Source organism: Branchiostoma belcheri, unplaced genomic scaffold (genome assembly GCF_001625305.1).
Source record: "Branchiostoma belcheri isolate BF01 breed outbred unplaced genomic scaffold, Haploidv18h27 scaffold45, whole genome shotgun sequence".
Classification (NCBI taxonomy): domain Eukaryota; kingdom Metazoa; phylum Chordata; class Leptocardii; order Amphioxiformes; family Branchiostomatidae; genus Branchiostoma; species Branchiostoma belcheri.
In genome coordinates this window covers 2,337,397-2,359,780 of record NW_017804076.1, presented here as the reverse complement: position 1 = coordinate 2,359,780, position 22,384 = coordinate 2,337,397, and the positions used below count along the sequence as shown (strand labels likewise).

Genomic DNA, 22,384 nt, shown 5'->3' with positions numbered 1-22,384 from the left:
TCTTGATTTTTTACATTGTTCACCCATTACATGTATTCCTACTGCATGTAGTATCATGGTTTAGATAGATACAGGACAACAAAGAAATGACATGAGGACGCCTTGACTCCTGTTTGTACAAAATCGTTTTATTGTCCGAAGCTGGTGTACAAAATTCTACAGGTCAGCTGGACAAAGTGTTAATGTATCATACAAAGTTAATCAAAATAGCATCATCTTCACCCCCGATGAACTGTGGAGGTGGGTCCCTCTGTGTTCCACCTCTCTCTGTCTTTGTAATGATTCAAAGCTTCATGTGCCAAGAGCAGCAGGTTAACATTTGTCTCGTATGATTGACTTGTTCATTTAAGTGTGGTACCCGTATTGGTAGGCCTGCCACTAATAAATAAGAACTGATCTGACACTTCAAATTGACCCTGTGTGTGAATCTGTAAATCTAAAGGAGAAAATTTTGTCTAATTTTGTGAAATTCTATACATTTTTGTTGCTAGGTCTACAAATTCAAACTCCTCCCATAGCTTAAAGGGAGTTGCAAGGAAGCACCATGTAAAATATTTGCTGTTTCTGTCAAGCTTTTCTGGAGGACATCAGCCTGCTACATGTACATACAAAGGTCCAATATAGCAGAAATAAAGCAACCCCAAAAAAGGATAGGAAGAGTTTGATTTTCTAGACCAGAAAGGCTAGAGTACTTTGAGTCCTGCACTGGTCATCTGGCATCTTTTTGTAGAAAAGGTGGTACACAGAGGGAATGGCACATTTCTTGACATCTCATAAAAAGTGTCCAGCTTAAATTACACTCATGCACAGTTTCAATCTACAGGAACAATCTCTAACATAAACAATAAAAAATATATATGACGTAACACAACATGCTTGTCCAATCAAACATGTAACATACGATTTGAAAACCTGAAATCTGTGCAACTAATTTACATTTCTTCTTCGTCTTTGATACAATTTCGCATACATGAGCAATGCACTTGGCCTATGGGGCCAAAAGCTACACTGACCCCAAAACTTTCCATGACCAAAATTTGTGTTAAGTAAAACTGCTTTTCCATCAAAGATATGCCAATTCGGCAGTATTGCAAAAAATCAATAGTTTAAACATCATGGAAAGTTGCAGGAGTTGTGTTTTAAAAATGATAGATATACGGGTAGATCTACAGTAGAAATTGTCTGCTATGTTTATCCTTATTTGGCTGAGCTATTCATCCCGCTAGCAGCATGTTGTCCAATCAGCATCAGGCATTACAAAGGAGGCAGACTGGTTCAAACTGGCTTAAACTGGGTGATGATCCAGATTAAACCAATTACACTTTAAATATTTACTAAGACGTGATAAAAACATAACCTTTCACAAAACAATGGATGGCCAGTCTACCACCAATTGTTTACGTACCTCTTCTTTTCTAAAGCACAAATATAAAGTACCCCGTTACTACATAATCATCCATATTCATACATATTGTGTATGAAATTTGGTAAGACAGTTACAAAACAGATATCCCCCCTCAGGTGCATAGTAAGTTGGTTTGACCCAATATGAAGTACATGTACCACAGAGGTTACACAAAAGCACTGGAGAGATAGGGGTTGAACATTTCTTGTTTGAAATTGAAAAATGCCACCCCATATCTCAATAGTACATTCCATTTAACCCCTTTCCTACAAAGCCCTGGCCAAGTACACAGACACCAGCAATTGATAGCTGAGATATTATCTGGTGCCTTCTAGGGTGCAAATCTTTCTCGTATTGTGAGAGCACCTTGAAGTCCAAGTACGCAATGTCATAAGTATAAACCCCAATATTCTATTTTACAAATATAAAACACTAAAATGTACATACAGCAAACATTCAACAATCAAGCAAGATAATAATAAACAACGTGGTCTGTTAAACAAAAAATTAAAGCAAAAAATCATAAATACGCTATTTCCTAAGAAGTGTACACTAAACTACAACTTAGAATTCCAAAAAATACACCTGCGTGAATACATAGAAGAGTTTAATATATACTTACATAAATTAACTTTGGCACCTATGGTGTTTATGTGTGATGTAGTCTACACATATGATAAAGCATTCCATCGAGCTGACATAAAAATCATACACAGAAGCACATATTTTATTTATTGGTAGCAGAAGATTGTAAAGTTGGCTATTCCTAGTACTTAATCGTGATTGTAACAAATTATTAACAAAGATCTTTGGGATGAAATCAGCCTAGATAGCCAACTGACATTCACTACAAAATATGGATCAGCAAATGCACCTCATTAGACTAGTTGACAATTTGCTACTTTGAAACAACACAAAAACTGATCAACATTATGAATCATTATCATGATTATCATCTTGTGCAGGCACAAAACTCAACATGACAGTTCTTCATAGAAGAAGCTTGCTGTCCTCTGATGTCTGCATTCAAATTATTTATGCATGTTTGTAATTAAGTCTTGAAATGCAACGGCAGGCCTTTCCTTGTTAAATTGAGTTTTTAATTTTTCATATATCCTTCTTTAAATGTTTGGGGCAACATTTTTGTAAGCCAATATCAAATAGAAAGGTATGATGCAGTATCCATGTGCCAAAAACTATTCTACAATAAGTTTAGAGGTAAAACGTTTGTTCCAACTCAAAAGGGAAGTGTTCTCACCTGAGTTGGAACAAACGTTTTACCTTTAAACACAAGTTTCCGGATAGTGTTCTACAATGAATCAACATATTTACGGTTACCTCCTATGATCTTTACCGCAATACAACTTTAAAAAGTCCAGACCATTTTCTTACTCTGAAAACAAAAATAGGGAATTTTCCTTGAAACCCTGGGTCACTAGGCTTTGGCTTGCTGTGGGACCTGGTCGTAGTATGCTGAATGGGCCTTTCGTTTGACTGCTCTCTGTTCTTTGATCTTCGTTCTTCTGAAGAATCCACACTGGAAAAACAAGCATAGGAAACATTGTAAGTTACAGATGCAACTGCATGTGTACTACATGTAATCCTTTTCCATCAACACTTGTAGCATGGAAAACAGAACAGCACAAGTTAGCATGCCGTACATGCAGAGCTGTTGTCAGCAACACTACCGATGACCAGGCTACTGTATGTGGAGTCTCCTACTCTGGAAAAAGCCATGCACTATGTTAGTTACAGGTTAGACACATCTGTGAAGGGAGGCTTTGGTGAATAAGCGTTGGTACATTTCAACAAAGAAAGTATACGTTAAATGACAGAAAATTGTGCTGTAGACACATAGGCTCTATAGATATTTGCAAGGTCTTTGAATTACATATTTTTTCATCCAAAAGGCATGTATAGACTAAACAATAATTGTGTATTTAGTAATACTCATATAAAATGTACATACAGCAAAAATCTTAGCATGACAAATGAAGTAACGTTGGTTAGCAACCAAATTCTGTTTTTATCAGTAACTTTTAGATGACTTACAGGAATTAACAAGTGACATGTTATATACTAGTTTTCACTAAGCCTCCCTGTTATTTCATGACACGGTACATGTACATTGTACCAGCATGGATGACTGGCATGGATATCAATGTAATAGCTGGTGGATGTAGAATGAGTTAGTGGTGAGCTGTCCTCTCTCATGCACAGTTCCTAAATTCAAGCCTCTACATCAGTTCAGACATCTCCTACAAGCAAACAGTGCATTCTAAGGGACCATGCAATATACTCAATATCCATCGAAAGCAGAATTGGTTCTTTATTGTATCTCCCAAATCTAATATTCATTGACAAAACTGACTGAAGAAGAATCATCATCATTCTGCCATACTCTTGCAGAGTTAGGGCACATATAAAGTTTGATCTCTAATACAATTTATCATATATACTATTTATAAGGTACTTTTCATACACATGTAAACATATTAGAGTTTCAATCAAACTTTCAAAATGAATGAATGGATTTTGTTTAGCATCAGATATTGGTGATACTGGATGGGCCCCTAACTACACAGAAGAAAGCATGTGTCTCCTCAGATTAGTATATGTGGGTGTTAGAGACATGGTGATCATCATCAAGTCCTACAGACAGACAAACATAGTGGTTAACATTAGTCAGTCCTGCACATATCAATGTAGCACAATGTGTTCTAAAATGCTTGAAAGCACTTTGGTATCCTTAACGTTTTACAGGGTTTAAATACTTTTTCACAGGTATTCCAAAAGCTAGGTTGGCCATCAATATTTCAGGTTGCCGTCAATACTGGCTGTTTATTCTAGAAGGCAAGCCAGGCCACCTGTAAAGTATCGCTCACATGCTGGCCGAGGCTGGACATAGTGTAAACTTCAATAAAACAGTCAAAACTTATCACAGTTTTGGTGTCTGTCTTTATGCAAGTTTTGGTGTCTGTCTTTATGCAAACTGACAGATAAGGTTTGTACTTTTTGATGACTGAAATATTTGAATGTGTTAACTGCTACATTGTAATGTACAAGAACCATACAGCTACATGTATGAGTCCATGCTACTACCATGTCTCTATGATTACCAGTCTCTATGGTGCAGGATACTCCTTCTCTGAGGCCTTAGGAACTTTCTTGGCTTGGTAGTACCTCGCTTCATATTTCTCTTTCTTACTTTTCCTTGTGAAGAAACCACACTGGGGAAGCAGAGGTTCTTATTAATAATCAAAGGAAAAATAATTATGGCTGGGCTATTCCATTTCATAACATAATGGGGGGCTTTCAAATTGAATGTGTCATGAACAATTGGATACATGGAGATTCAAGGAAGATTGTTGTGGAAATAAAGGAAGGTGGTTCAAAAGTATACTGGAATGAACCCTTCAGTTTGAAATGGAATAACCCTTAGACATGAAAATAACCCGGAGAAGTAAATTAAATAAGAAAACATCATGTGCTTGTAAACTGGTCAAAATGATCAGAAAAACAAAGCAAAAACATGTGGTCTTGTTTTTCTAAACAAAGCGGTGAATAAAAGGACACAGAGGATCCACATGGGGTCTCTAGGTAAGATGTTAAAGGTATGTGTACCTTCCATAGACACAGGATGAGCAGCACCAATAGCAGCAGCCCCCCAACCACAGCCACGATGATGATCCACAGCGGAACACCTGGTGCCTCCTTCTGAAGGTCAAAGTCAGGGAAGGCTTTCGTCTTCACTGTCGCTTTGTCGTTGTCTGGGTTAGCCTCGACGATGCTGAAGCGAGTTGGGAGCATCCGAACAGACGCGTGGGAGACAATGTCCACCTCCTTCACTTCTCTGTATTCCTGTAAAAACAAAAGACATGCATGCCTTTCAGAAAAAAACTACAATGTACACTATAGAATGCTTTGCATATCAAGAAGAATGCAAAACAATGGATAACTGAATGACTGTTCATCTTTAAGAGTGATGTACATTTCAAAATATCACATAGAAAACAGAATAAAGAAACTCTTTTTACCCATGTTTTGGTGACTGTTTGTCACCTACCTTGCTGCTATACATGATTGTAGATATGTTCCCAAACGTAAAAAGAGTCTCTTTATTCAGTGACTTACCAACCTGATGAAACTATTCACGCATGTAGAAAACATCTGATTGTCAAGCATTGAGTATTCCATGTCAAAAGGTCAAAGTTAAAGGTGAAAGTTGAAGGTCACCTGTAGGAAGGTGGAGTTCCAGAGCCTGGCCTGGAAGATGATGATGACATCCTTCCCCTTGGGCAGCAGGTCGATGGTACAGTTGATCATCGCACAGCGAGCTGTGCCCAACTTACAGTCCTGAAGGGAGGTAAACAGGAGGTTAAAATCACAGCTCTTGGTGTATAGGGGCAGTGCTCCTATCTGTTTCTATAACCCTATAGCTATCTGCCTTCTGAAAACCAGAGCAAATGCTCAGAAAAAACGCTTTCAGTACAGAATGTCTAACACCTGGAATGATACTAACTTGTAAGAGTGAAATAATCATTTTAGTAGGTGTAAATATATGGACCTCTTTTTAAGTTGTCTTTTATAAATTTACTTGTTTATTGTTGTCAGTGTATCTATGATTTGCATCTGTTATTGTCCTGTGTCATGCAGTGTTATATAAATGTAGGGCCATAGGAAGAATATCAACTATGTATGCTAATTTTGAACCCAAATAATCTCAAACTCAAAGCTGACTTACCAGAACCTTAGACTCCCTGCTGGTCTTGGTGCCCAACAGTTCCCCGATGTTTGTCTCTCGTGCCCTCCTCATGAAGGTCTGCATGCCGTGGTCGTAGTTGTCGGTGAGGGATCGGCGCACACGGTCGGTGGCACGGACCTTGTTAGATGAGGAAACAGATGATGAAGATGAAGAAGAGGAAGAAGAAGAGGAGGAGGAAGAGGAGTAAGTTACAGAGGAGGAGGAAGATGTGTAGGTTGTTTTAGAGACAGTTGAGGAAGTTTTGGAAGTCGTTATAGCAGTCCCTCCAGTTTTAACAGAGGTTCCTCCAGTTTTAACTGTAGTTTTCCTTATTTCCTCTTTCCTTGTACCAGCAAGAGGGTCTACGGGTGGCTGTTACGTGGAGTTTATTTTATATGGGATTAAAGCATAATAGAGAAGATAGGACCAGTATAGAATTAGAAGTGTACCCGATCAACAAAAACACAGAACACACAAAAAATATACAAAAGAAACACAATACATTGTATGAATAACATTCACTGGAAGAAGGAATAAAATACAACACATACATAAAATGGAAGAAACTAGATGTGCACAAAGAACACAGTAAAACAATGAGAAGACAGAAACAATTCACAAGGACGGAGACAGAAAACATCAACTTCAAGCACTCCAAATAACCTGACATTTGAAATGTAGTGTCTAAGAAATCTGGTTGATGAAACATTGAATGGGACAAAGTAAAGGATGGACAACAATTGGCAAACAGAGTTTGTTCTGTCATAAAGTGACGGGAGAACTATCAAAAATATCAAGACTTACGGCATGGTATTACATGACTGAGTCGGTTTGATTTGTCATATCATATCACACTTTGTCATATTCAATATTAAGAACTGCAATTTAAAAAAAAATGGTTTCCTTTGAATGGTGTAAGACCCAACAGATGAACAAGGTCTAATGTTCAGGTACTTGTATACCAGTACTTGACCTTACCTGGTACCTATCTCTGGTAGTGGTGGAACTGGTAGGCGGCTTGTAGTTAATAGGTCTCCGGCTCTGTAAACAAATATTTTAAACAAACAAATGAATAAATGAATATACAAAGAGGACATTTGACTGCATTTCAGTAATGAGTTGGACTGTTACATTGAAGGATTAGCATGCTAACTAGCATATTGTAATTCAAATAATAAATGTTTGCAACAGAACAAGTTCGCAGTCGGACAGAAATGGACAGGTTTGCAGAAAAATATGCTCATGGTGGTGGCAGGTGCAGAAAAAAGAAAGTCGGTAAATTATTTGTTAAAATGGTAATGATAAGTTTGTGGGTCAGAACAGACCTTAAAAAATTGAGAAATACAGTATTTCAAGATCTTGTCTTAACTTCATTTGAAATAAAAAATGTTGACCATCAATGATTTAATTATAAGACGGGCCAGCAACTGACTGCTCTCCATAAATAACTCACCTCCAAACTAAGTGGGTTGATGATCCCACGCGGTGCCTGACACAGGGCATTACCAACGGGGACCGCGATGTCAGTCAGGTACAGCAGCCACTTTCCGTTGGGATGCAGCGGCGTGTTCATGATCTCGTACGGCCAATCAATGGACACGACGGCCCCCGGCACGTCACCAGTTCCGATGTTGCGGACCTGAAATATAGAAGTTCTGTGCTGAAATGTTCCAAGGAGAAGAAAGGTACAATGTTTACATGTGTACGATTGTGAACCTTGTGTAGTGCATTCTTTTGAGCCTGAACTGCTGAAGAAGCCACATTGGCAAAACCAATGAGAAGTTCTAGTTCACTCTCAACACATATTGTAACAAGAAGGTACTAAAAAGACGGTATAAAAAAAAGAGGTTTCAAACTTCTTGGCCACTTTGACAAATAAAAAAAAAACAGGCTTACCACAAATGTGTGGCTGAGTGGATAGCCAATGTCTTCCAGGTATTCCATCTCACTCTCTCCCTTAGACTCCCCTCCAAAGAAGACCTGTTCAGGCTTGGAACTCCTGCAGGATTCAACAAAGACAGAACATTACAATCCTGCTACAGTACATGACTGTCACAAAGTGGTTTAGCAGCTTATTCCACATCCAGACTGAACCGATCATTTGACAACAAGTAAAACGTTGCAAAGGACATCATAAAACAATGGACAACAGTTACCGACATTCAAATAACCATTTCTGTAGTAGCCAAGCAGAATCCAGTGAAAGCCTTAGACAGTAGACGGATCATAGAGATCATGAAACAAGTTTGAACTGTAATTGTCAACCCCCAAAATTGGACTCGACTGTACAACTCCAGTCTTTATCAAGGAATGAGCAATCCACTGCTTCCATGACGTCACGCAGATAACACGTGACTCCGTGAGCGGATTTTTGTGTTGGCAATGTTTTGTGTTGGCAATCTTGTTTTTTTTTTTACAGTTCAATCTTATTTCATAATGACTTCTACCAACACAGATGAACTTTCAAGATAAGATCACAGTGATGTTTCCAAATCTAAAAACTGATTGGGTGTATGAAATACGTACCCAGAAACAGTCAGGTCCACCTCCACAATGACCTTGGCAACAATGGTGACCCTGTCGTCTGCTGTGTTGGTCTCATTACTCGTCCTACATGGATCACAAATCATCAGTCATTGGACGGTCACTAGAGCAACAGGTTACTACCTCTGCTTACAAAGAAATGGTAACAAATACATATACTAGTATATAGCTAGCTACATGTATAAGGGATCAGCAATTTAGACAAAGGAAATGTGAGATGTGTTTCTACTCACGTCGTCAACTCCATGGAGACCTCCAGCTCAGGTTCGTCTGTCCTGATGCCTCTGGTCTCAAAACGAAGGAAGAACTTTTGCTGTACGGAGATAAGACATTAGTCAGCCTTCAGCATGCGAAGGTAGGCACAAAAGTTGTAGCAAGTGTTGTGTCAAGGTTTAGGCAGCAGGGAGAAGGCTAAAGCATATCCGAACTGGAACACATCTCTAATGAGAAACACAAGACAGACTCAGGGACAGGGCAAAAGTGCTGGATGAAGATTCCAATAGGTTTTCAAATTGTGTTTGGGAGGCGATCCAGATCCACAGACAATGCAGTACCTTGAACAGAGACAGGGGGCATCACTACCTCAAGCTTGTACAATGTATATGACTGTCTCTCGCCACGTGACAATCAACATCAAGTCAAGTGACAAGAGAACTCCAAGATGACATCTGACTTTACTGGGTTGAGTGCATCTCGAAGGTTCCCCAAGTGGCAAACTCTTTTTGTTGTAGGTATGGTTCAAAAATATTTGTCAAGCATATCCCAACTACTTGGTACACCTGGTAGTAAAGTGACCAAACCACATTTACTTACCAACTTGCGCAGAGGGTTGCCAACCTCACAGTCAATGTAAGTCTCATTCCCTTCCCTTGGTATGCAAGATGTCTTGGTCTATAGAAATGGGAGAGAGGCAAAGTGTATGAGAAATAGAAATTCTTAAAAACCATGTAGTCAGCAGGCTAATGCAATGAATCTATGGTACATTTGCCACTGACACAGTTTGAATTTGCAAATTGTGTTGTGACTGAACATGTACATGTATGTAGCTTGTACTCGAGTGCAACTATAATACCATTATAAATTTGCAAAGTGCAAAAAGTTGCAAACCACACACCAAGCAGGGCTCTCCCCAAGTACACATATTGTCAGGTGTGTAAAAATAATGTTGTGTTGCTGAAAGTAGCACTCTGCTATAGAGGGGTGTCCGTGTAACACAGCAATCACACACACACACACACCAATTGCAAATGGCCACATGTTTATGTGTGAAAACATGTATGATGTGTTTTTATGGCATGAGCACAATCAAAGCAACATGCTCAAATAAAACATATATTTCCACTGGCTAGTCAAGGTACAAAGAATCAAACAATTCTCTAATATTTTATCTTTCACTTACAGCACAGATACCACAAAACTGAATTTGGATATAAAGTTGAGCAGATGACAAAAAGACTTTTTAAATGTGTTTTTGACATCACAAAAGGATCTTGAATTCAGGATTCTTCTGTACTTTGACTAGATGGAGACAGAAAAGCATGAAGAACAATGTATATTTCATGGAGAAATAAACAAAAACTGCTGCAAGCACAAGAAGGAATGAGACAGAACACCTCATCCAGCTCCAAATTGCATGGCTGTCAGAAGCATGGAATGACACAGTGTTAAACACAGGCAGAAACCAACATGACAGGCAAGTAGGGCACAAAACAACCTCAGAACCTGACAACCCTTCTGTCAAATGGAATAATCTAAGGCCTCCAATGTTGTTTCTATGACTACAGCAGTGATTTTTGGTCCATCGATACAGGTTAGAGATTAAAAGTAAGGCAACCTGTTTTAAGGCATTGCTTTTAAGTATCCTAAACCTTTCCTCAGTCATAACTTTAAGACCAAGATAAGGAGTTCTCCATACTACGTGTATACATGATACTGTTTTAGAATATTGTCCTAGACTAGTAGTCTCATAGGAAAACAAAAGAAAATCATAACAACAACATCCAGGAGAGTGGCAGAGATAGGGAAAATCCACAATACACAATACAGGAAAACTGTACGTCCATAAATGCAACTGGGCCTTGGACAAATCATCAGGAATTGTCTAACTAATTTTGGTTGCTATTTAAGATAAACCTATGAGATTGAGCTAATCATATAATACAACTTTGCCATTGATGCCATCAACCATAGTTTTGATAGGGGGGACAGCTGTATGTTTTATATCCCTATGAATGTCTTAACATATCCAAAGAAATGTCCTAAAAGACAGTGAGAGAAACTCACAGTTATGAGAGAAGTCTCGAGATGAAAATGAAGAATAGAGATGAGTGGTAAGAGATGCTTAAGAAAGTTTGACACAAATCATAGACATAAAGCATGCATTGATCAAATGGTATATCATTGACATCACTGTGATGACCAGCACAGGTGAGCACACACTATCACACAGTCAGCAAGTGTTGATCACATGATCATCACATGATTGACAACTCCTGCTAGCATGACAAACATGTGACAACCATGTGATCACCACCTACTAATCACATGCTCAACATGTTGTAATCACATGATCAGCACATGCCTTATGTGATTGGTTTATTCCTGTCAAATCTTACAACATTTACGTTTAATAGTAAATAATACTAGAAACTTGACAGGAATTTAGCACAACATATCTGCAGTTTAGGAGGAATAACATGGGGTTTAGGAAGGTGCAAGTTAGACTATACTTCAACACAAATGTGATTGGGGATGTCGCCCAGGGACATGATCTGTACTCACCATGGCAACCATGATTAACATGCAGAGCGAGTGGAGGAGCAGAGGAAAGAGAAATTCGTTAGTGTGAGAGGTAGAGAAAGTGAAAAGTGACTTGCCTAAAAACTGCTGCGGTGTATCATGTAACTGTACATTCATTTACCAAATCAGAGGGATGCTTTTGGTTCACTTAGTACATGATATTGTACTAAAATATGCTTTAAAAGATTTGAGTCATGATTGAATAAGTGACAGCTAAAATGACGTCCGTATCCAGCATTCCTGGTCCAACAACATTCATATTTAAGAAACCATGCAATCCATAAAGATGTAACAGTTACATAGCAAAGGACCATTTTATGTTAAATTGCAGGTAACATTCAAAAGTTAACAAGTAAAGTAAACAGTTACACTATTTTGTAAAGACTGTCAAAGAAACTGCCCATATAAAGGGGGCCACTGCATGACAGTATGAAGTCTCAGAGGCAACTATAGTCATTGTGTGTCTGAATATTTGAAGAGCAAAAAACTCTTGACCAGAGTTTTGGCTGAGGGTACACACTAGCAGTAGTGCAAACCTGCAAGTTGGCAAAGCACAGCTGTTATTATTGCAAAAATGGATTAAGCATACAGGAGGCATAAGCATGGTGATAGTCATGGATCTGTGTCATTCTCACCTCCATCTTCAAATGAGAGCTCCCGCAACACATATTTTAAGCTCCTGTCACACATTCACGAATTTGGCTTCCCGAACACTAGCTGAACGCCACCTAACCATGGTTAGGAGTAGGTCGGGGCAAAGTTGGGAGGTTTGACTATGGTTGGCTGGTAATCGGCTGTAAGTCAGCAGAACAACAGACAACCAATCCGCAGTCAGCAGTGTTCTTTGTGTGATCGGGGTCAAATGTGACTCAAACTTAACTCAAATTTGTTTTGATTCAGATAAACAGGTAGGAGTGGCCTAAATCTGGTCAGCTGGTGTTTGGGAACAAATTTTTGGGAAAGTCGTGAATGTGTGACAGGTGCTTTAGCAAGATTTCTTAAACTTACTTTATCAGAACTTACAACGTACATGCATAAAGCAGCCAGTTCAAGGTGCTTGTAAGGACCACATGCTGCAAGTTTGTAAAGCAGCTTTTTTTGACTCTCCAAGTGCAGTTATTTGATTCTAGCTCTATCTACAACCGTGTTGTTGTGATTAGAAAAGAACCAAGTCATGGCAATTCCTGGCTTGACCGGTACACCCATAGGATAACCTACACAATCACTCCTTGTCTAAAACTGTCACATTTCATACTAGTAACCAGTATTTTCAATACTGTCTTTTGGTAGGAAGAAAGTCTGCAATGCCCACCTTGGCTTATTCAACAAAGCATGAATTTTTTTAATGTCATCTCAAATTTCTTTCACATAAAATTCCTGCACTTTGAGGAGCAAATTTTTGGTAGACTTTTAGTGATATATCCTTACATGCCAATTTTTGTCAAAGTGACAAATTGGGCAAAAATTTTGGTCCATCATGAGCGACAAAACTCCGTCAAATGACTGAAAGTGGCCAGAGCACTGTAACAAAGTATCAAACACTGCTACATGTACTTTGCCTATACCAGCCTCTATCACATAATAGAATCTCTGGGAACTGCACAGTAAACCCAACCCAGATCTCACCTCCTCCTCCTGCACACCGGTCACACCGACCAGACTCAGGGTCTTCGGCACCACGACTAACAGCGCCGCTTCGTACGCGGGCTCGTCAAAGTTCTGAGCTGTCACTTCGATCCTGAGCTCGTCCGGGGAACCAAGGCTGTATGTGGGGGGGTTACTGGGGAAGACAGAAATATATATTTCAGATACATAATATATATCAAATACAACAGAGTACTGATAACTATCATTTATATATAGCATTCACACTGATTACTACTTCAATGAATGAAGAAAGACATTAATTTTATTGTAAACATGTACCCACTGGGTTAAGCACAGGTCACAACAACAAAAGAATAGTATACAGATAACGTTACATAATATACATTGTTAAGTAACTACAACTAAGTGAATTCAACATCTCTTTACTTCTTAGTAATGGTGAAAGGGTAAGAACAAATTTACATGTATTTCATAATAGAAGGTTTGTCTAAGTTCATTAGAAATATAAATTTGTCTGTACTGCTTAGGTACAGTGTATGTGAAGTATGGACACATTGCTTGTCTGTCAATGTTTTTTCAAAGTCCTTTCGTCAAGAGAAGACAATGGTAGTCAATATAGCCAGAAAATTCCCTGTATTTGGGAAAACATTGATTATTTGACATAATGTTTTGAACATCACACGACTAGTGCTGATAAGTTAGAGGACATTCCTGTGGCTGAACTCACCCAGGTAACAAGAACCTGGCACTGAGCAGCATGTTACTGTTACAGTTCTGGTCCTCTCCGCAGTCCTTCTGGAAGTGCACCTGGAGGTCGCGCTTGTTTCCCACCGCCATGTTGAGGATGGGGAAGTTGATGAGGTTAGTCACGGGTCGGCCTGCGTTGGGCAGGGACGGCGTGTTCTGGGGGAGGTCATAGTTCAGCTCTAGCGGGATCGGGCGCAGGTAGTCTCGCACATCTCGCTGTAACACAATATCATAGCAGCAGTTACAGCCACAGTATGGAGTACTATCATAACACGTATCTAAAATTGACTTGTTGAAAGGGGTTTCCAGTTCTTCTAGTTCCCAATGCTGAATTCTTGTAGATAGTTCCAAGTTCTTCTTGTTCCCAGTGCTATGCCTTACCACTAATCCCTTGGTTTTGTAACAATTCTGATGATGTATGTACAATGTATGTACTATAATGTAATATGATGCAATGCAATGCAATGTAGTGATTCAGTAACAGTAGCAATGATATGTTATCGTGGAGGTTCATCTGTGTTGGTAGTAATCGTACAACAATGCTGAACTTTATTCCAACACAGGGGCACATATGGATCAAATTTTCACGGACCACTTTAGCAATGATAAGTCATCAGCTGGTATTTAAAATACCACAAAAGTTACAAAGATGGAAATAGAAAAGAAAAGCACTGACCTTGACATACACCTTGACCTTCCTCTCGGCCGTGCGGCCGTCCCTCAGTCGTACCTGGCTCTGGTAAGAGTTCTGGTCCAGGCGGGAGTTGAAGAAGACCCGGGAATTCAGGTTGGCATCCAGACGAGTCTTCTCCGCCTCCACTTTGTAATCCACCGCTACAAGGTGTGAAGAACAGGTGTAGAACAAATTACTACTTAGTTGCATAAACGGTTGACTATGAGCCAACAAAAGTCCAGATAAAAAATATGAAAATATGTTTAGTTTTGGGGAACCTGAGAATCAATGACATTCTACAATTGAAGCTCATCTGAGCAAATTATAACTTTTGAACCTGCTTTTGTCTTGCTAATAATTCTTTTTTAGAAATAAATCATGCACCACCAAGAACATTGCCAGTAATGAAGCCAAATAGCTTTTTGTGCCTTCCCAGTGAAACACAGCCAGCACTTCAGAACAAAGTAATGCAGCCTTCATTGTTGCCTTATTTTGTTTTTGCCTTGTAATCAAAAACACTATCCAGCCAAACTCTTAAAAAGCAAAGACTGGTTAGGCCTAGAAAAATTAATGTTGTGTTTCCAGCTTCAGTCCTGAAAAACTAGGGCCTGTAAGTCAGCAGAACACAATTCTCTTTAATAGAAATTTGGCTAAGATTATTCAACAAAGTTCAACGGGCACCAGGACTGTCTCAAGGACCCATCCACCTGTTTTCCTGTGTGGACAAATATTTCACCGAATGTACTGAAGAAAAAATTGCTTCTGAAAATGCGTTAAATGACATCCAAAGAGTTTGAAATTCAGATGTTGGATCAAAATTTAGTAGCCTTACAGCGGTTGATCAAAAAGGCTAGGGTGGCAGGTTTTTGCTAGGGTCGGTCAGGAAACCAGAAATACAACATTTTTTCCAAGGCTTAACAGTAAAACCTAATCAGTAGGCTCAAAACATTTGGAGTCAAATTACATAAAGTCAAGTGTTAGAAGGCAGGGAGACAGGGGAAGGCCACAAGCACGTGGGGGGGGGGGGGACCTCTGCCAGCAGACGACAGCAATTAACGCCGGCGCATCAATGACATACTCACTGAAGCTGTCGAAGTATTCCGGTACAACCACTGTCTCCCCGGCTTAGCAAGCACAAGGAACAAACAGTACAGGGAAGATATGGGAGGCTGTCTGGGACATGCTGGGAGTCATGGGGACTTCCAGCAAGCACCAGAGCACTCATCAGGGTTCAACAAGTTTGGAAAACTATTCACAGCGATTTCCTAGCCTGGGTTCCATCCTGGTTAGTTTAATATACGTCTGCTCCCACAGTCGCTACCAACCAACCAAGTCAGTAGTGACTGTGGGAGGTACCCAGGCTAGTGATTTCCAGTGGTTTTAGATCCAACATTTCTCCTATGTTCGACCAACCTGATGAAATCATTTTCGGAAGCCTATGAACTTGTTGAACCCTGATACACACACATACATCACAGAAACATGACACAAGAATGACGGGTATACACACATGGAAGGGTATGGTACTGTCTACCTCTGGTCTACATGTAGTGCAAAACTTGATGCCTGCCAATTTTTACAACTCTGATACAGATAAAGTAACTCAGGACAGACGGAAAAGGATAAAATGTTTATAAAAGGATGACGGGGCGATGAATGGTAGTTGAGAGAATTTGTGGCTGATGACTGATAATAGAGATGGGATGTATACAGACAACCACAGTAACCTCTGCAACTAAAACTGTATTGTAATTATGGAGGCTGTGCCAAGGCTTGCATTCTGAGTTTGTCACTGTATCACTGATGGGACCATCAGATACGATACATGCAGACACAAACATAAAGATCACTGATTTCAATCAATAAAACTGGTGGAAAGTCGAATCGTTACTGCTGGATGTGCGCAAAACATTGGATGTGCACAAAAGGCTTTACTTACTTATTCTGTCGTCCCTGGATCCCCTGGCTCGAGATGTGTAGGTGAGCTTCACAGTCACATCGAAGCTGGAAAACAAAATGTACAACATTCACTAATGAAGTGCAGACTGCTTAATCTACAGTCAAAAACTGCCCATCATGTCCAAGTGCTTAGATCAATGGGAAAAAGGATCTGATGGACCACCAAAAAGTGGCCAGGTGGTCCTTATGTAGGCAAATAAAGGGCATCCAATGCATTTTCAGGGCTGCAAAATTTTCTTGTCATTCTTTTATGACATTGTGGTAAGTTAATCTAATTCTATACATTCGAATTTCGACTGATATCTCATAGGATACTGAGGCAACAAATAATGAGATGCCTGACATAGCTTGCTTTGGGGCAATTTCATATACTCCAAGTATGAAATGATGACAAAAATGTCAGTTAATGTCACTATCAGACAGACTTTCTCACCCAGAATATTTTGCAATTGTTGCACTGGATGCCGGCGACTTGAACAGGTTTGACTGTATTGATGTCCAGCTTGAATTCAAGCACACATAGGCAGGGGATATCTAGCCACCTGTGAAATCTAGGTATATTTTAAAGTTATCCTGAATAAGAACTCACCAGATGTAGCTTGCATTTACTCCAACACTACAAGCAGAGCTGAAGTCGTTGGGATCAATGGTGCCCGGGCCTTCAAACGTTGCCTCAACTGTCACAACAGGCCGTGCCCTAAATGGGATACAGAATATACATTGTACATGATGCAAGAGACGCAACAATATCTTGTTGAGAAAAAACAAGTACATTGGTTTAAAAATGTAATAATATACAAACATTTCAATGTCAGATTAAGAGGATTAGAGGAGCAAAAAGCTTCTAATTCTAATAAGCTAATAATATTGTACTGATTTATTTCATTCAACACATATGCTAGGCTTTGTATTCGTACCATAGATTTGTTTACTCATGCTGTGCTTATTATTAAGTTTCATTTTTTAAAACGAGTTTTGCTCAGTGCAAAGCCACAAGGGCCACTTCTGGGCACTGAATTAATGCTTTAGAAACAACAAGCTTAGGCAAGTTTAACTAGGTGAAGGAGGGGTTATGAATGCTGCTCAGGAAATTCCCGACCCCATTTTAGGCCAGACTGGCTTAATTCACTCACACTGGGGAAGGACCCCAACTCTTTGTGATAAGTGTGGCGGGTTCTTTTGTGTGCTCAAGGTGTTGCCTTTCCTCAAACACAGGACCTCCATTCAACGTCCTATCTGAGGGACATCTCTAACAGAAGCTACATGTAGGTACTCATTTCCATCTGAGTGAAGTGAGGAAAGCCGTTTCTCAAGGGCACAACATTGTTGACATAGCAGGATTCGAATCCAAGATCTCTCAGTTCTGAGCCAAACGTTCAGCAGTTTTTGCCACATGACCCCACTACTGTCACAATTTCAATAAATACATAATCTTACCTCAGCAGGACAACGTTTGCTGTCTCGTACGCCCCAACCAGCAGGTCCTTGTAACCATTGTCGTCCAGATCTGTGCCTCCGGACAGGGAGTACCCAAACGTCCTGATGGAAGCAAACTGAGTGGGGAAGTCGGTGGGGACGATCTTCTGCGAGTATTTCCTCACAATGCCGGCGTTCTTGTCCCCGCGGTACAGGTAGACTGCCCCCATGCCTCCCTCGTCGTATGGAGCACCCACAGCCAGATCTGTATTGACCAAGTGTCAAAGGTTAACATGAGACGAAAGACACAAGATATGTTGATGAGAACCTGTTGACTACAGATTTCTTTTGGTCACTGAGGAAAGGCAGTGGATGGTAACTGAAACTAGTCAGAAACATATTGTGAACATAGTTGCATTAAAGACTTGCTTGAAAATCTACAATTCCAACCTGAAGAAGACAGATTACATTTCTAAATTGTCTTAACTTGAAACAGCAAATCATATCACACCTGTTCTTCTTGAAGCAGACAAGAAGAAAGCATGGTTTCCTCCCTACTTACCGTAGTATCCATCCCTGTCCACATCCCCGGCATTGGCCAACGCAAAGCCAAACAGGGAGTCTGTGGGCCCGAGTAGCTTTATCGGCTCCACGTTCTCCATGCCACGTTTGTCGTTCATGTAGACGAACACTGCACCTCCCACTTTGCTGTTCTTCGCATCAAAGTAAAATGGTGCTCCTACAGCCAGATCTGGCCATCTGAATAGAACACAGCAAGCATCTTACCATTACTTATTCATTTTCTTTATTAAAATTTATCATAAAATATGAGGAATTAACTCTGTAATACGTAATTACATTGTACTTGCCTTATGAGGAGGATTGCATCATTTATGCACAAATGAATACATTTGTATGCTTCCTTGGATAGTTTAGTAAGGATAAGGAGAAACCAACTCATGTGAAACCACTGAAGACAGATTGTTTTGGATATTCTTTCCAATGCTTTTATAAGGAATGGTGACAGAAGGATGATTTCTGTGCCGTAAGATTTGTCAGTAATTTTCCGGAGCGACTTACGTGTCAAAGTTCAGGTCCACAGATGCCACGGAGAATCCAAAGGAAGAAGCCAGGTAGTCTGACTTGAGGACCAGCCGCGTCACAAGTTTCCCCGCCTCCTTGCCAAAGAACAGGACGGCCCCCCTGCTGTTAGCCCTCGGTGCACCTGCGACGTAGTCTGTCGTGTCTTTGGTCAGGAACCTGCCAGACGTGATGGCCCAGCCTAGAGTAGCGGTGCAGTGGAACCAAATGCACAAATTAGACATATAAAGAAACACTGCAAGTCTAGTTGGGAAGTAAAACAACACAACCCAGTCTTTGGAACAATGGCTGTTGTTTGTAGTTTCATTTCAGACAGGAAGACAATGCATTCTACAACATATGTACGGATATTATATGTACGGATATCTAAAATATGACGTAATAATAAGGTATCACTTAACAAGCAGGCTACTAGCAGATATCACTGATAGCATACTGTATCTACTTTGCTTTATCATGCATCAAAACGTTACTGCAATATGCAACTTAAAAGCAAGCAAGGTACATGTACCTAACAACAATCTTTCCATAACATTATAAATACCGTTGTCATGACAATACTGGCTGTTATAATATAGATCAAACCATCTTGATGTTGGGGGGGAAAAAGCACATACATACTAGTATATAGTCATGTAGATCACACAAAACAGTGGAAACTACCAGCAGATTCAATCAGAGCAGTGCACACATAGCACAACATCATCATCAAAAAAATGATAGTGTTGACTTCACTACTCCAGTATGTTAAAGCATTAACCAAAGAGAAAAACCTACATAACCTATCGCAAGGAAAAAGTCTCTTTATATGTAATTTGTACACCAAGAACATGACATGGAATACAGTTTCTGGCAGACACTACTATTGCAAGGCAAGACCACATAGCCATGCAGTGAGTTTTGCAATGAGCAAACTGCTAGTAAAGGGGAACAATCCCTGCGCAGGTCCCCCTAGGTCATGCATTGCATTGCATGTCGCACACCATGCCTGAATGGAGGGTTACCTAGGTAGCTGTTCCTCGGGATCTTTGAAGCTGATGGACAGAATAAGAGAGAACAAGAAAGATGGATGAAGAGAGAACACTATGGATAGAAACAGTTGATAGGCTTGGGGATAATTCATAAGGTTAGTGGTCAGTCATACACAATGAAGAAAGGGACTGACCACTGACCATCTAAAACTGGGGTAACAAAATTGGGATAAAAAGGCAGCGACTTGGGGTCACTAGGGTCAAAAGTGACACCATATCTGATGTCTGAAGAAGACAAGGGTAACAGCTATTTTCACATGTACTTGTAAAAGGTCTTGGAAGGACGTCATGATACAAACACAGGCTTGAGTACAATAACATGAAACAGGGATGGCAACAATAACAAATAAAGGGATGGTACATGTATGACAGAACATGTTGACACGTACAGACACATTATACTGTAATCACTGTTCTAGCCAGCCTGAAATATATTTTGGAATCTTGACTTTTTGATACGCTGATTTGCTGGTAGACTAAGCAAATGGTGGCAAAGCCATTTGGTTACAAAAGCAACTGTTGGGACTCTTTGAATGAGTGTCAATGTGCATGCATTACATCAGTCAGTCCCAATGTTTGAAATTTATACATGTTTCTTCGGTGCTTTAATGCAAACTACGAGTCAGTTTCTTACTATTGTCTTTTCTAAATTTAACACCATTTCAAACCTGCATATTAGGTCACACATGCTCTGTCAAACCACCACACCAACAACAACCGATAAACTATAAAACAGTCAATACAATTATAGGAGAGGACAGGACAGTCATGATTGGACAAAAAACGACAATTCATTGTGATATGAACATGTTTGTTGTGTCCCTTGCAACACTGTACCCTGTGCATGTTAACAGAACTACTCTTACGTAAAAGAAGAACACATCCAAAATAAAGAGTTTTGGATGTGTTGCTCTTTCTGTTAAGAGATGTAAATGTCTTTCTTTATGAATCTGTCGATACCACACCTTTTCTTTAGCTCATACAATGCAGGGCTCGAAATTCATTTTTGGGCATAGGTGCACTGGTGCACTCGACCTAAAAAATTGGGTGCACAAAAACATTTTGAGTGCACCATATAAAATAATCTTAAATAACAAAGAAATTATTATTTTTCTGAGACTTAGATGTCAAGAATATGCTGTATACTTGTATACATCTAATATAGGTACAACCATACATAAACCTTTGAAAATATTTGGGTGCACCAGTGCACCCACTGAAAAAAATTGGGAGCACAGCTCCAATTTTGGATGCACCAAGCCAGTATTTAAAGCCCTACAATGACAAGAGAAGACGTTTACTGGTACATTTGGTACATGCAAGGTACAGTTTAGGGTTGAAGTTTAGACAGAGAGAATGCCCAGTATTGACGGGTGGTACTGTTACCTTCATGTTCAGGTATTACAGGTACTCCAGCTGAGGGAAGCAGTTAGACAGAGGCAAAGGAGGGAGGTCCAATGGCAAGTCAAGCAAGTTAGGAAAAAGTATGAAGAACCACAGGACTGGAAACTCAACTGTCAACCTGACACATTTTGGACATTATCTTCAAAAACAAGGAAACAGATGATAAATCTATTGCAGCCAGAAATTCTTCAGATAAAAAAGACATACTTCCATTTTTTAAAACCCCACCCCCATTTGGGGGTGGGGTTAAGATCTATATCTGGGGCTAAGATATATATTTTTGTGGAATTGACTGCTGTTGACAAAAGGTTTCTAGCCCTGTTAGGTTGAAGCACACAACTCAGAGAAGTTTGCAAGTAAACAGAGAGAGTCAGGCATGGACAGAGTGAAGGCAAACAGTTATAGTCATAGCACTGGAACAATACAGTAGGTATGGTTCAACTGTGGCAGTCAATCATTTTGAGGGCATACACTTTCTTACTGTATTTGTTACACATTCTTACTGAGTATTCAATTCATGCATGCAACATATAGTTGAGTTCTTAAAGGACTTTGTTTCATTTTTTGTTGTTGTTGTTGTTGTTGTTGGAAAAGCACCACTTGCAACCAATTGTGTCTAAAGGAACCTAACATTGGCAAGCCAAAATAAAACAGCCCCTGTTAGATTTAGTTGCAATGCAATTCAAGGGGCCATTTTCTAATATCTCAATGCAGATATAATTTGAGTACAAGACTGACTTTAGGGTTACCACAGTTCAACCATCTAAAGTAAAAGTATTCCGGATGTTAGAATCCAGTAGAGCAAGATCATAGCAATAATCGAAAAAACAGACATTGTTAACCATAATTAGACAAACAATACAGACTATAGCACACAGCAATGGCAAATGAATATTATGAAAAAGTTGTGAAGTCATAAAATGTTGCAGAGTAAAGAACAACAATCATAATGG

General features: G+C 39.7%; 1 protein-coding gene across 4 annotated transcripts in view; it reads right to left on the bottom strand.

Moving 5' to 3' along the window:
* Positions 1-107: 107 nt before the first annotated feature.
* Positions 108-22,384, bottom strand: part of LOC109478753 (integrin alpha-6-like) — a 57,619-nt gene continuing 35,342 nt past the window's right edge. For 2 of the 4 annotated variants that reach the window (XM_019780489.1, XM_019780491.1), the window contains 19 exons: positions 18,976-19,177; positions 18,458-18,654; positions 17,917-18,160; positions 17,069-17,176; positions 16,460-16,524; positions 14,524-14,681; positions 13,828-14,063; positions 13,119-13,272; positions 9,507-9,584; positions 8,927-9,006; positions 8,676-8,759; positions 8,046-8,148; positions 7,603-7,788; positions 7,128-7,190; positions 6,150-6,287; positions 5,642-5,761; positions 5,030-5,266; positions 4,525-4,635; positions 2,706-2,942 (listed from right to left, as the gene is read on the bottom strand). In XM_019780489.1, the coding sequence (XP_019636048.1) occupies positions 4,531-4,635; positions 5,030-5,266; positions 5,642-5,761; positions 6,150-6,287; positions 7,128-7,190; positions 7,603-7,788; positions 8,046-8,148; positions 8,676-8,759; positions 8,927-9,006; positions 9,507-9,584; positions 13,119-13,272; positions 13,828-14,063; positions 14,524-14,681; positions 16,460-16,524; positions 17,069-17,176; positions 17,917-18,160; positions 18,458-18,654; positions 18,976-19,177 (2,558 nt within the window). In that variant the 3' untranslated portion in view covers positions 2,706-2,942; positions 4,525-4,530. Of the gene's footprint in view, positions 2,943-4,524; positions 4,636-5,029; positions 5,267-5,641; positions 5,762-6,149; positions 6,288-7,127; positions 7,191-7,602; positions 7,789-8,045; positions 8,149-8,675; positions 8,760-8,926; positions 9,007-9,506; positions 9,585-13,118; positions 13,273-13,827; positions 14,064-14,523; positions 14,682-16,459; positions 16,525-17,068; positions 17,177-17,916; positions 18,161-18,457; positions 18,655-18,975; positions 19,178-22,384 lie in introns of all 4 variants that reach the window. The other 2 variants (XM_019780490.1, XM_019780492.1) reach the window with 1 other exon arrangement.